The sequence below is a fragment of the Octopus sinensis genome, linkage group LG3, assembly GCF_006345805.1.
Source record: "Octopus sinensis linkage group LG3, ASM634580v1, whole genome shotgun sequence".
Lineage (NCBI taxonomy): Eukaryota > Metazoa > Mollusca > Cephalopoda > Octopoda > Octopodidae > Octopus > Octopus sinensis.
Window position 1 is genome coordinate 36,651,300 of NC_042999.1, and position 13,203 is coordinate 36,664,502.

At 37.4% G+C, this 13,203-nt stretch overlaps 1 protein-coding gene across 5 annotated transcripts in view; it reads left to right on the top strand.

Moving 5' to 3' along the window:
• The window catches only part of LOC115209954 (proprotein convertase subtilisin/kexin type 4), a 187,111-nt gene that overhangs the window by 117,574 nt on the left and 56,334 nt on the right, over nucleotides 1-13,203 (top strand). For all 5 annotated transcript variants that reach the window (XM_029778594.2, XM_029778595.2, XM_036500934.1 and 2 more), the window contains exons 9-12: nucleotides 758-970; nucleotides 3,637-3,737; nucleotides 4,954-5,057; nucleotides 6,020-6,137. In XM_029778594.2, coding sequence (XP_029634454.1) covers nucleotides 758-970; nucleotides 3,637-3,737; nucleotides 4,954-5,057; nucleotides 6,020-6,137 — 536 coding nt within the window. The remainder of the gene's footprint in view (nucleotides 1-757; nucleotides 971-3,636; nucleotides 3,738-4,953; nucleotides 5,058-6,019; nucleotides 6,138-13,203) is intronic.

The following is a 13,203-nucleotide window of genomic DNA, read 5'->3' on the forward strand; positions in this document are numbered from 1 at the left end:
ACTGGAAAAAATTTTGGGAGATTAATACAGCAAAATGTTTTAATTAGACATATTTACGAAGAAAGTTCCAATGGTGTGCTGATTGTAGAAGACTAGCACATTAAATAATTTAGTAACAAAATGTTTAGGAAAGAAATTCCAGCAGAGTTTTGAATTTGCAAGGAAGCTCTTAAGTGTCTAATAATGTCTGAGAGGAAGCATAAAGGAATAAATGGTGAATATATATTAGGAATTAAGAGAATATACTACATCATCATTGACATCTTAACATCCACTTTTCCATGCTTGCATGGGTGAGATGGAATTCATTGAAGCAGATTTTGCCCTTCTTGTTTCCAACCTTTACCTGTTTCTAAGTAAGGTAATATTTCCCCATGACCAGACATGTTTTCACAGAGTATTGGCAACAAAGGACAACACTTGCATTATGATGACACTCATTTGTAACTATCATGAAATGTCATGGCAAGGCGACTCACACTCATATTTATCTAATGGGCGTTTTTCAGTTTCCATCAACCAAATCCACTCACACGGCTTTAGTCAGCCCAGAGCTAAAGTAGAAGACACTTGCCCGAGGTACCTCACAGTGGGATTGAACCCATGACCATATAGTTGCGAAACAAACCTCTTACCACACAACCACATGGAGTGAATGTATCTTCTAAGAATAGAAAACATTTGTAGAAACTACAAGATAAATTGAATAAGAACAATTTTCCACTCTACCATTCTGTTTTCTTGTTTTATTTTGCAGGGAAGAGGTGGCTTAGGTAGTATCTTTGTCTGGGCGTCTGGTAACGGAGGCTCTTATTATGATTCTTGCAATTGCGATGGATACACTAATAGCATCTACACCTTATCAATCAGTAGTACATCAAAAAATGGTGTAAAACCTTGGTATCTAGAAGAATGTGCTTCAACAGTCGCTTCTACTTACAGTAGTGGATCCTTCAATGAGCCGCAGATTGTGAGTTTGTCTTTTCTTTTTTCCTCATTTGAAAAATTGCACAACTGAGGAATTTTGTTTCTATACATTTCTGTTTTTGTTTGCCATATTTTTGTCATTCTGCATAATGTTTTTGTTATAAACAAGAAGGTAAGTTATTGACTGAAGCAAACAGTTAGGTGGTGGTGATGGTGGGGGCGTTTTTGTTGCTGCTGCTATTGTTGTTGTTGTTGTTGTTTGGCCACCAGTCATCCATGATCACACAGGCCTATGATGTATAACTTTGACACAAGTATATCTAGGATTCCTTAATTATCTCTTCACCTGACCTGTGTGGAGGCACATGGCTCAGTGGTTAGAACTTTGGGCTCACAATCATGAGGTAGTGAGTTCAATCCCCAGACTAAGCCGTGTGTTGTGTTCTTGAGCAAGACACTTTGTTTCATGTTGCTCCAGTTCTCTGAGCTGTACAAAATGAGTAGCGATATCACTGGTGCCAAGCTGTATCGGCCCCTTTGCTTTTCCTTTGGATAACATTGGTGGCGTGGAGAGGGGAGGCTGATATGCATGGGTGACTGCTAGTCTTCCATAAACAATCTTGCCCAGACTTGTACCTTGGAGGGGAACTTTCTGGGTAGAATCCTATAGTCATTCATGACCGAAAGATGACTTTTTTTTTTTTACCTGACCTGTGTATTACATATGATACACAGGACATATTTCCATGGTATCCATGCATCATATATAATACATATTCCCAACTTTTTTTTAAACCACTGGAATAACTTGAGACCTATGAAAAGAAAGCTTTATATTATTCAGCCATAACATATATGAAACAAAAGATAAAAGTCAGAAAATAAGCATGGACATTTAGGATAAACTTATGAAAATGCTTTGGACAGGCAGAGATTTAATGCATATGTTTCCTTATTTGATTTGAGGGAGATTTATCTATTATTTCTACCACATTGAGCAGACATATGAAGGCTCTCTCACTATTTTTTTAAGTGATTTATCTTGGCCCATAAAAAAATTGGTTCAACTTTTCCATCTTTTTTTTTTTCTGATATATGCTATTTCTTCTATGCTTTCTGTTCATCAATTTGAGAAAATATCAAAATAGTGAAGAAAAAATCAAATACAATAATTTTTAATTGTTTAATTGCTAATAAGAAATATAATTTTTGGATTATTAACCTTATAACCTCATTAACTTTTTAATATTTGCTAACATTTAACCATTAAACCAATTAAAATATTGTGTAGATGTAATTGTGAGAAAAATACTAATCTCTAAAGTTGAGTTAAATAGTTTGAATAACAAACTATAATCTTACAAACATGCGACGATTTCATCTCAATCAAAGGAGAGGGGCTTTCTCCGTCCGGGTTGCGGATCCGTGGAATAAGCTGCCGGACGAGATAGTGAAGATGCCGATGACCGCTCAGTTCAAAGTCTCTCTTGACCAGAAATGGCCTGAACTCTTTGCATGAATACCCTCCCTGTACATAACTCCATGTCCCCCTACATGGCCTTGCTTTTTGCTTTTTGAGCCAAAAAATTAACTTAACTTAACTTAACTTTTAAATTTAATTTTTGAAGAATTATATTATTTAGTTTTAATTCCTCAAAAAGTAAACAACATCCCTGTCAGAAGATTAATGAAAGAATCATCACTCACATAGACTAGTGCCTTATGTAGACAAACTATATGAAACTGTGTGAGGGGCAGGTACCTCGCTTGGCCCTGCTTGAGATTCGAAACCAAATCCGCTCATTTGTTGCTTCTCAAACAAGCGTGAAATCCTTTGTGTTTATATCTCCACACCAGATAATTCATGGGAAACACTTGACTTCCTGAGATCTTGCTGGTTATGGAAGGGTCAGTCCTTTGTTTAGGATTTCATCGACTTTCCTGGCCATAGACTATATAACAGAGGGCATTTCTCTCTCTACCCTCTTTGACTTTCTGTCAGCAACCAAAGAACACCTTTCAGCTGAATCGAAGGGACCAGGCAACCTTTACCCTTTCTTCCTCTCTGTCAGCAGAGTGCAATCCTTACTTTTTCTCTCTCTGTCAGCAGAATGCACAACTACAAACAGGCGAAACTTTGTCACTGTCAATTCTGAATAATTACTGTTATCTGTCTTACTAACAACTGCGGGCAAATAAATCTGTAAATATTATTCTGTATTCTTCAGTGTTCTTCTTTGCTTGGTATCGCCATTGTGAGAACTTTATGTCTTCACTTCAACAGCAGTTACGTCAAAACACTACATATTTATACACACGTACACATATGTGGTTAAGTGTATGAATATTTATATTCTAAAGTGTTGCTTGTCACTGTCACTAGCAAAGTAAAACAGTGATATGATGTCTACCTTCCTTGTTGATATTATGACTGTGACTGGTTGCTCTGTGCTTTCAAAACCTGTGAAATACCAAAAAATTCCCTTGCTTGAAAAACCGCTAAAGGTTGGTAATAAGAAGAGCATCTGGCCATGAAACCCTTCTTCAAAGAAATCCTTGTACGACCCATGCTACCATTAAATGAACAAATGAATGAATAGACTGGTTATTGTTACACACTGTCCAAAATACATCATTTAATATTATTAATTGTAATTTTTTTTCATAAGCCTTCCTAATATTTGTTCTTGTCTTTTTCTTTAATTCTAGGTTACAATTGACCTCCGGAAAAAATGCACTTCTACACATACTGGTACATCTGCATCTGCACCTATAGCTGCAGGAATTGTAGCTCTTGCGCTGGAAGCCAAGTAACTATTGTCTTATTTTTGCTTTTGTAATAGTTTTTCCAACTTAAAATGACATTACTCTCTTTAAAGAAGTTTTTTTCTCAATCTCAGCAAACAACCTCACTAGTATGGACGGCATGATAAAATGCATTTGGTTTGCTTTGTAAAATGGTTTATGGTAGGAAGAGCATCTGACCATAAAAACAGACACCAAAGCATGCTACGATATAATAAGGACTTATATTCACCATGTTAATAATTATCATCATCATTATCATTGTTTAACATTCGTTTTCCATGCTAGCATGGGTTGGACGATTTGACCGAGGTCTGGCGAACCAGATGGCTGCACCAGACTCCAATCTGATCTGGCAGAGTTTCTACAGCTGAATGCCCTTCCTAACGCCAACCACTCCGAGAGTGTAGTGGGTGCTTTTACATGCCACCGGCACAAGGGCCAGTCAGGCACTACTGGCAACAGCCACACTCAAATGGTATTTTTTACATGCCACCTGCACAGGAGTCAGTCCAGCGGCACTGGCAACGACCTCGCTTGAATGCTTTTTCACGTTCCACCGACACAAGTGTCAGCAAAGTGACGCTGCTAACCATCACGCTCGAATGGTGCTTTTTACGTGCCACTGGCACGCAGGCCAGCTTTATGAAGAGAATACATGAGAGAGATAGGACCAACACCAAATAGACCCAAATCAGGGACTATTTGAAATTAACTACTGTACAGTCTAAACATGACTAACCTGTTAGCATATTTCCTACAAAGTCATTCTAAAAGTAAACAAATGCATCATTGAAGTCTCAAAGCTACAAAATAATGCATGATTAATTTTTTAAAAATTGTGAACTACATTTGACAGAGTAATTTGGATGCTAAAGGGTTAAGGATATAAAGACCAGAAGGTAGCTGGGCCATCAGCAGTAGTCACTGAGATACTGAAAATATCTTATGAAGAAGGTCACATGCTAATCGCCTGCATAGCCGTATCAGATAATACAGGAACGTGTCATATCCTATTACTGGCAGAATAGTCTCATCATCATCATCAACTATTATTACAAGAACAAAGGAGATACTCTTGGGAAAAGCAACTACAATGGCATCAAATTGATAGATCTACAGCATGTTTTATCAAACGATCTGGTTGTTAGATTTTAACTGTATTACACGAAACAAAGAACTACATGAATACTAAAACTGATTGGTTTTATGTACTTGCAGTAAAAACTTGACATGGCGAGATATTCAGTACATAACAATTCTAACAGCAAGGCCTGAACCAATGACAGATGGACAATGGACAAGAAATGCCTTGGGAAGAAATGGTAAGTTTATTTTGTAAAGGAATTAATGTTGTTGACTTTTCCTTGTCAATGTTAGTCTTAATAACTTGCTCTCACTCAACTGTAGCAGAAACCCCCACCCCCAGCTAAAAGACACTTGATATCTCAAGAAGCAAGCTAAATATACAAGGTGGAAGTGTTGGGTTATTCTGCAGTGGCTGTGTAACTTTCAAAAGAAGGAAACACCTGAGACAATAGGTGTTAGTCTTAGGACAACAGCTGCCATTGCCACCACTATCACATCACAGCAAGTAACAACAATAGCACATGTCACTATCACTGCTAGAACATGACATAAACAGGAGCTTTCATCACTATGTGATCATGTTACGAACGATACTCATCTAAAACATCATGTTTTAAAAATACTGGCCCAGGCAATTTCTTAAAGCCTCCCATAGAGATCCCATATACTTCATGCTGTCATAAATGTGAACAGGAGCTTGGGATGTTGGCCTTGGGTCAACAGCAGCAGTTGACCCAAAGCCAACATCTAAATATTATCTCATAGTATTCCTCTTTTGAAAACTAGGCAGCAAATATTGAATGACCTTTCCTGCGTTTTTTTAATCATCATCATCATCATCATCGTTTGGACGGTTCGACCGGGGTCTGGGAAGTCAGGGGCTGCACCAGGCTCCAGTCTGATCTGGCAGTGTTTCTACAGCTGGATGCCCTTCCTAACACAGAAGTGAAAAAGACAATTGGACAACAGAGTTGAGGAAGATGAAGCTAGCGCAATTTCCCTTTGTTTTCACTATTCTCAAGGACCTTGAGGATGCTGCACCACCATTCCTTATAAAAACATCATAAACAAAATAATTAAAAAAAAACAAGTTTGAATATATTTTCAAATATGATTATGATCAAAATATGCCTGCAGCTAAAATTTAATTCATTTCATTGAAGTTGTCTTTGATTATGTTCTCTTTCTACATATACAGTGAGTTTACGTTATGGATATGGACTGATGGATGCTGTTGCTATGGTAAATTATGCTAAACTATGGGTGAAACTTCCAGAGAAACACATATGTGAAGTAGTTTCAAAAGAATTCCGTGTGTAAGTAAAAACGTTGTTGTTGTTGTTTTACTCCTCAGAGCTCTCGGTCCTGTTCGCTCTGGTTGATTCTGTGAGAGCAGGCAACAGCCTGTTGTCAGAAGTCTCACAGGGTCTATTTCTGCACATTATAAGCTTTTGATACTTGGTTAATTATTGTGGAAGACATTCAACATCCCAGCACCAATCTCAAAGTGGAGGCGCAATGGCCCAGTGGTTAGGGCAGTGGACTCGCGGTCGTAGGATCGCGGTTTCGATTCCCAGACCGGGCGTTGTGAGTGTTTATTGAGCGAAAACACCTAAAGCTCCACGAGGCTCCGGCAGGGGATGGTGGTGATCCCTGCTGTACTCTTTCATCACAACTTTCTCTCACTCTTTCTTCCTGTTTCTGTTGTACCTGTATTTCAAAGGGCCGGCCTTGTCACTCTCTGTGTCATGCTGAATATCCCCGAGAACTACGTTAAGGGTACACATGTCTGTGGAGTGCTCAGCCACTTACACGTTAATTTCATGAGCAGGCTGTTCCGTTGGTCGGATCAACTGGAACCCTCATCGTCGTAACCGACAGAGTGCTTCCACCACCAATCTCAAAATCCTAGCTGTCCTCAGCAGAGCAGTTTCGAGGCTTGTTCTGCTCTCATGTCAATTCAATTTCTCTGACATATTTCTCAAACTTGGGTGTTAGTGATAAACAGGCAGACATGTTAGCACGTTGGACAAAATGCTTAGCAGCATTTTGTCTCTCTTTATGTTCCAAGGTCAAGTTCAAGTTCAGCCAAAGTCAACTTTGCCTTTCATCCTTCTGGAGCTGATAAAATAAGTACCAGTCACTGTACTGGGGGTCCATGTAATTGAATTCCTCCTTCTCCCCAAAATTGCTGGTCTTGTTCCAAAATTTGAAACCATTATTATTTTGGTTTGACTCAGGTTCGGTCTTATTCCTGGTAGGATTTATGTGGGTAGCGGGTTAGTACCTGTAACTTTAGGTGTCCACAAGTTTTCAGCAGTCTTTCAAGTACTTAGAATCCTCTTGATAATCCTTGCTGTCCCTAAGAGACAAACTTTCTGTAGGAGCTCTACTGGGCATTCTATTTCAATCTCCTTCAGCCATTTGGTTATACCTTTGCTTACTGTTCTCAATGCACCAATTATTATAGGCACAATCTTTACTGTTCGCATGCTCCAAATTCTATTATTATTATTATTTTTATTATCATATTCTTTCAGTTCTGTTTCCATTTCTTGCCGAGTGTTTTCTTGGTACCTAGGGCAGGGAAATACACTATATACATTGGTAGGCCATTAAAATAAACACAGCAGATTGTTCATTTACAAAGTCATGTAATAGAGGAAAAGGGAAAGAAAGAGAGAAAAAGGAAAAAATAAAAAAAGTAAACAAAGAAAATAAAGAGGAAAAAGTAAAGAAAATTCACAGCAACAATGCTCTTCTCAGTATATGTGATGTACCAGTTAAAACAATCTTTTACACTTTCTGCATAGATGGTAAGCCAGGGATCATTCTTAAATAATTTTCAGTTCTTTTTTTGATCATTCCAAGTGCTCCTACAATCACTTGTATTGTAACTCTCTTGAGATGCCACATCTTTTCGATTTTGATTAGCAAATCTTTATATTTTCTGAGTTTATCAAATACTTTTGCGAAGATATTATGGTCATGGGGTATGCTCATGTCAGTCAATAAACAGACTTTATTGTTTTGGTCTTTCACAACAATATCTGGTTTATCTGCTTTGATGGTCCAGTCTATACATACTGGAAAGTTCCAAAGAATCGTTACATTTTCTCTCTCAGTTATAACTTCAGGGTGGTTCTTCTACCAAAACTTCAGTAGTTTTGATTTTATAATGCTGACACATTATCCAATGTAGACCAACTCTGTCATGTCTTGATTTGTACTCTACAGCTGCTAAAATCTTACACCCAAAGATTAGGTGGTCCACTGTTTCAATCCCACCATTGTAGTATCAGCACCTTGGGTCTACATCATTTTTCATCACATTGGCTTGATCGTTCAAGGTCAATAAGCTCTGATCTTTAGCAGCCAAGATATAGCCTTCACTCTCTGCCTTTAGCCCCAAGCTCCATAGCCACTGATGGGTGTGCTTCTGGTCTACTTCAGCTTGTTTGCTACAGGCCACATATTTGCCATGCAGAGTTTTTAGTTCCCACCTATCAACCAATTTGTTATTGATTTCACCTTCTTTGCAACTACAGTTGCTGCATTTCCATAATGCTGTTTAACCTGGGTATTATGCATAAACTCACTAGGAAATTCTTTGCTTTCCTTCGTAACAGAATGAAGCTTTTTACATCTCTCATGGTTTTCAATGAGCTTTAGCACCCATTCATTAGATGTTTCAAGATATTTTGCCAGTCCAGTTGTGGTGGTTTTGTAAGAGATTTCAAATTGAATCAAGCCATGACTTTTTCGAGCTTTGGGTAGGTAAAGACAATCTGCATCTCCCTTTGGGTAGTGCATCTTATTGCAAGTCAGCAGCATATGGATTTTCCTGTCATTTTTCCTTATTTCGCTCATACTCCAGTTCAATGCATTGGAACTGTAAATGATAACCAGAACTGCTAAGGAATTTATGGCTAACACTTTGTTACATGCATTTAACTTGGATTTTTGGACTGCTTAAACTCTCCTCTACATTCCTTCCTGATCTCTTTCATGTTTGAATGTCAGTCCTCATTTATTCCAAGGTATTTGTAAGTTTGTTCCTGGTCAAGTTCTTTTATAACTGTGTCAACATCCAACACAACTGAAGGTGAGGTCTTCAATTTCCCTTTCTGGAAAGTGGCCAGGGCACATGCATGAAAACCAAATTCCATCCCACTGTCATCACTGAATGCTTTCACAGTATGTAGTAGTCCTTCAAGCTCATTATTGTCGTTGCCATAGAATTTTAAGTCATCCATATAAAATAGATGACTTAGTTTCCTGTTTTTATACCCATACCCTGTTCTGTTTGTGATGGGTATTAGGGATATACAAAAAATTAAAGGTGAAAGTGAGTCACCTTGGAGAATACCACAGTTGATATTAATATTTTTTGTGGTCAGTCCTCCATTAGAGTGATATAACTGGAGATTCATATTCCACACTGACATGTTGTGTTTCATGAAGTTTGAAATAACAGGAAAAATTTTGAAGACATCTAGCGATTTCGAAATCTGTGAATGCGGTATGCTGTCAAAGGCCTTTATATAATCAATCCATGTGGTTCTAAGAGTTTTGCATTTGTTATAACAGTTCTCAAAGGTCATGTGATTGATTAAGAGTTGATCTTTGCATCTACATGAGCCTCGTTGGCACCCTTTTTGTTCAGTGGGGAAAATATCGTTCTGTTCCATAAATTTGTATGTTTTCTCCATGAGGATGGATGTTGTGGTAGATAGACATGTTATGGGCTGATAGTTTTGGGGAAATTTAGTTTCATTATTCTTCAAGTAATACCTCTTGCTAACCAATCAGGTGTTTTCATAGGATCTCTCATAATTTCACTGAATAACTGGACTAACTTTTCGTGTGCACAGAAGAGCAATGCAAGCTAGAAATTTAGCACCCTTTCATTACCAGGGGATTTCCACTCACAAGCCTTCATGAGTGTCATCCTTAGATCTGCTATTGTGATGTCTTCCTATGCTTGTTCTGATAGATTTTGGTTGGATCCTTCTGTGCATCTAATCCAGTCTTCATTTTCATTGTAAGTCTTTTCATTGCTTCAGATATTTTTCCAAAAGTTTTCAACTTCTTCCATGGGAGGGGGGAATCTTCAACGGTCATTTTCTCCTTCCCTATTTCTCTGTAGAACAATGGTTCCTAACCCTTTTATTTAAATGATGATGAGTTTTCCCACTGACCCCTTTTAATATGCTTGTCCTTATGTGTGTGTATATATATATATATATATATATATATATATTTATGAAATTTTGAATTTAGTTCATGGACCCCCAGTACTACCCATCAGGGGTCCATGGAACTCATGTGGGAAACCACTGCTGCAGAATGCTTTCGATTTGCATTATTTTGCTTGTAAAACTTGTTTCTCTTCCAAATCTTCATATTCTTTGAGCTTTTACTTGGACTTTTTCTTGCAGTATTTGGCTTGGGGCTATAGTAGAAGACACTTGTCTAAGGTGCCATGAAGTGGAACTGAACCTGAAACTACATGGCTGCAAGGCAAACTTCTTGATACTACAGTGTGAGCTTCTCTAATGACTTGCTTTGGCTATAATGTCATAATGTCAGCATAAACCAGTTCCACGTTTTTGGTTACATGGGCCATTCCTGCTCCTCATCATCATATATTCATTTTTCCATGCTTGCATGTTTCAGACAGAATTTGTCGATGCAGATTTTCTATGGCCTAATACCCTTTCCTGTTGCAGGACCGCACTTGTTTCCAGGCAGAGTAATATTTTCCTGTACCTAGACCCTTTAGAATTTAAATTAGCTTATACCCAACCCAAATATTCTGCTCACTTTATGTTCATACCAGCTTGATCTACCCTACAACATCATTCTAAAAATAAAACAATTACACCAACAAAATTCCAAAACTACGAGATAATGCATGATTAATTCAAAACAATTTGAATAATTAAGCATTACATTTGACAGAATAATCCGAATGTTAAAAGGTTAGAAATGTTTTTCACTGAATAGTTTTTGTTTAGATTAACATCAAAATTATTGGTTAGAATAGACAGAAAGAGATTAACAAGATTTGCTTACAGTAACATAGTTTACTAGCATTAGCATAGTTTATTTAAATAATGCTGTTTTGAGTTGGTATTTCATATGAACAAGTTGGCACATGTCTTTTACAAAACTATTGTAGCTGAGTAAATGCTATACTTCAAAGCCTATGATGATGAAAATGACTGATCATCATCATCATCATAGTAGTAAAAATGTGATGAAATGGCAATAAATCCTAGTTTAATCCTAGTTTCTTATTACAGAAATGCATCACCTCACTGTCAACCACCATTGTCAACCACCTCACCAATAACAACACTGAACACCTTTTTGATCTCCATGTGTCTAACACACGTGGACATGCCTACAAAGTCAGAAAACAACACAGCTCCCATGACTTTCGGAAACATTTCTTCACGCTCAGAGTTGCTGAAGCATGGAATAAACTGCCTGCGTCAGTTGTTGACTGCCATGACACTGCATCCTTTAAGGCCCTCATGCTTTCCGAAATCCGTCGAAACTACACCTGATTATATATGCACTTTAGATGAGTTGTAGTGCACCTGAGCACTGTACACAATGTTTATTATTATTATTATTATTATTATTATTATTATTATTATTATTATATCACTGTGTCTCATAAATTCTCTATCGTAAGGTGAATAGAAAAAGGCACAGGTATTTAGAAATACCTAGGTGATTGTTAAAGTAAAAAATAATGACCAAATCTGTCTCAGAACTCTGACAATCTTAAAAACAGAAAGGAGATATTGGATAGGGTAGTCTTAGAGAGCCTTTTTTAGACATGGTTAAGTGCTTTTGTTGGTTAAGTTGGTTTGATCTGGGGTTCTGCAACAAAAATAAATTTGAAAATTTATAAACTGCCAACTGATTTAACCCTTTAGCATTACATCAGCCATACCTGTGTTATGTTCAAACTGGCTGGATCTGGCCTCTCACACCTACCTGACAAAGTCATTCTAAAAATTCTAAACAATGTGAATAAATAAGCATTTATTATATTTGACAGATTTATATGAATGAAAAAGGGTTAATATGTATTTGAAGAGAATCAAGATACTCAGAAATTTGTATGGGGTTTGGGTAGAGGAGTACATTTTTGATCTAGCAACTAATGTGGGTTTTTTTGTAAGGCAGTAGTTTATGACTTGAGGAAGATTTGGCTGCTTGTTATAGCAGGTCAAGTGACCTCTTAAAGGCTCCCATTCATGAAAGTTGACGTTGCAACTATTTTTATAAAATACTAGCAGTATCGCCCGGCGTTGCTCGGGTTTGTAAGGGAAATAACTATATAAGCATTTTTAGAGAGTTATAGCCAAAAAATAGCAAAAAAATGCATTAAAAATGGAAAAAAAAATTATGGTAAATTTTTTTTTAAATCGTTGACTCATCGTAGACATTTTTAGAGAGTTACTTCCCTTATATAATAGCGAAAAAATGCATTAAAATGGAAAAAAATTATGGTAAATTTTTTTTTAAATCGTAGACTCATCATAGACACGCGCTAATACCCAGAAGGGCTCGATATGAATCACAACTATAAGATACCCGGTTTTGGTTAAACTGCATCGCAAAATGTGGGAGAAGTTAGGAATCTAAATCGTAGGAGACAGACACACAACTTCACTTTTATATATAAAGATTATAAGTAAAACTAGCAGTATCGCCCGGCGTTGCTCGGGTTTGTAAGGGAAATAACTATATAAGCATTTTTAGAGAGTTACTTCCCTTATAGATGCCAATTCGGGCTTTCTTAGCCATTTCTGTTTTGGTGTCTTCAAGCCATGAAGTCGTTGTTCTAAAAGAACACTGGTCTCCTTGACAACGCTTTACGACGTTGATTTCCTTACACTCCCCTCCCCACAGCTTCACGAGGGAGGGAAGAAGGGGGAGAAGCAAACAGGTGCAGGTGTGACCATGGACACCAACTCCGCCGCCATCGACACATGAAAAATTATGCATTAAAATGGAATAAAAAATGATGTTAAATTATTTTTAAACTCGTAGACTCATCGTAGACGCGCGCTAATACTCAGACTAATACTCAGGGCTCAATATGAATCACGACTATAAGATACCCGAATTTGGTTAAACTGCACCGCAAAATGTGGGAGTAGTTAGGAATCTAAATCGAAGGGGACAGACACTCACACAACTACAGTTTTATATATATAGATTACATGTCTAAATATGTTTCTGCTGTGGCTGCAACAACAACAGCAGCAGCAGCTGTTGATTTTCAAATTATTCAAAATATTCATGTCTGCAGTTGACTCCCAAGACTTGTAAACATATGAGAAGCCATATTACCAT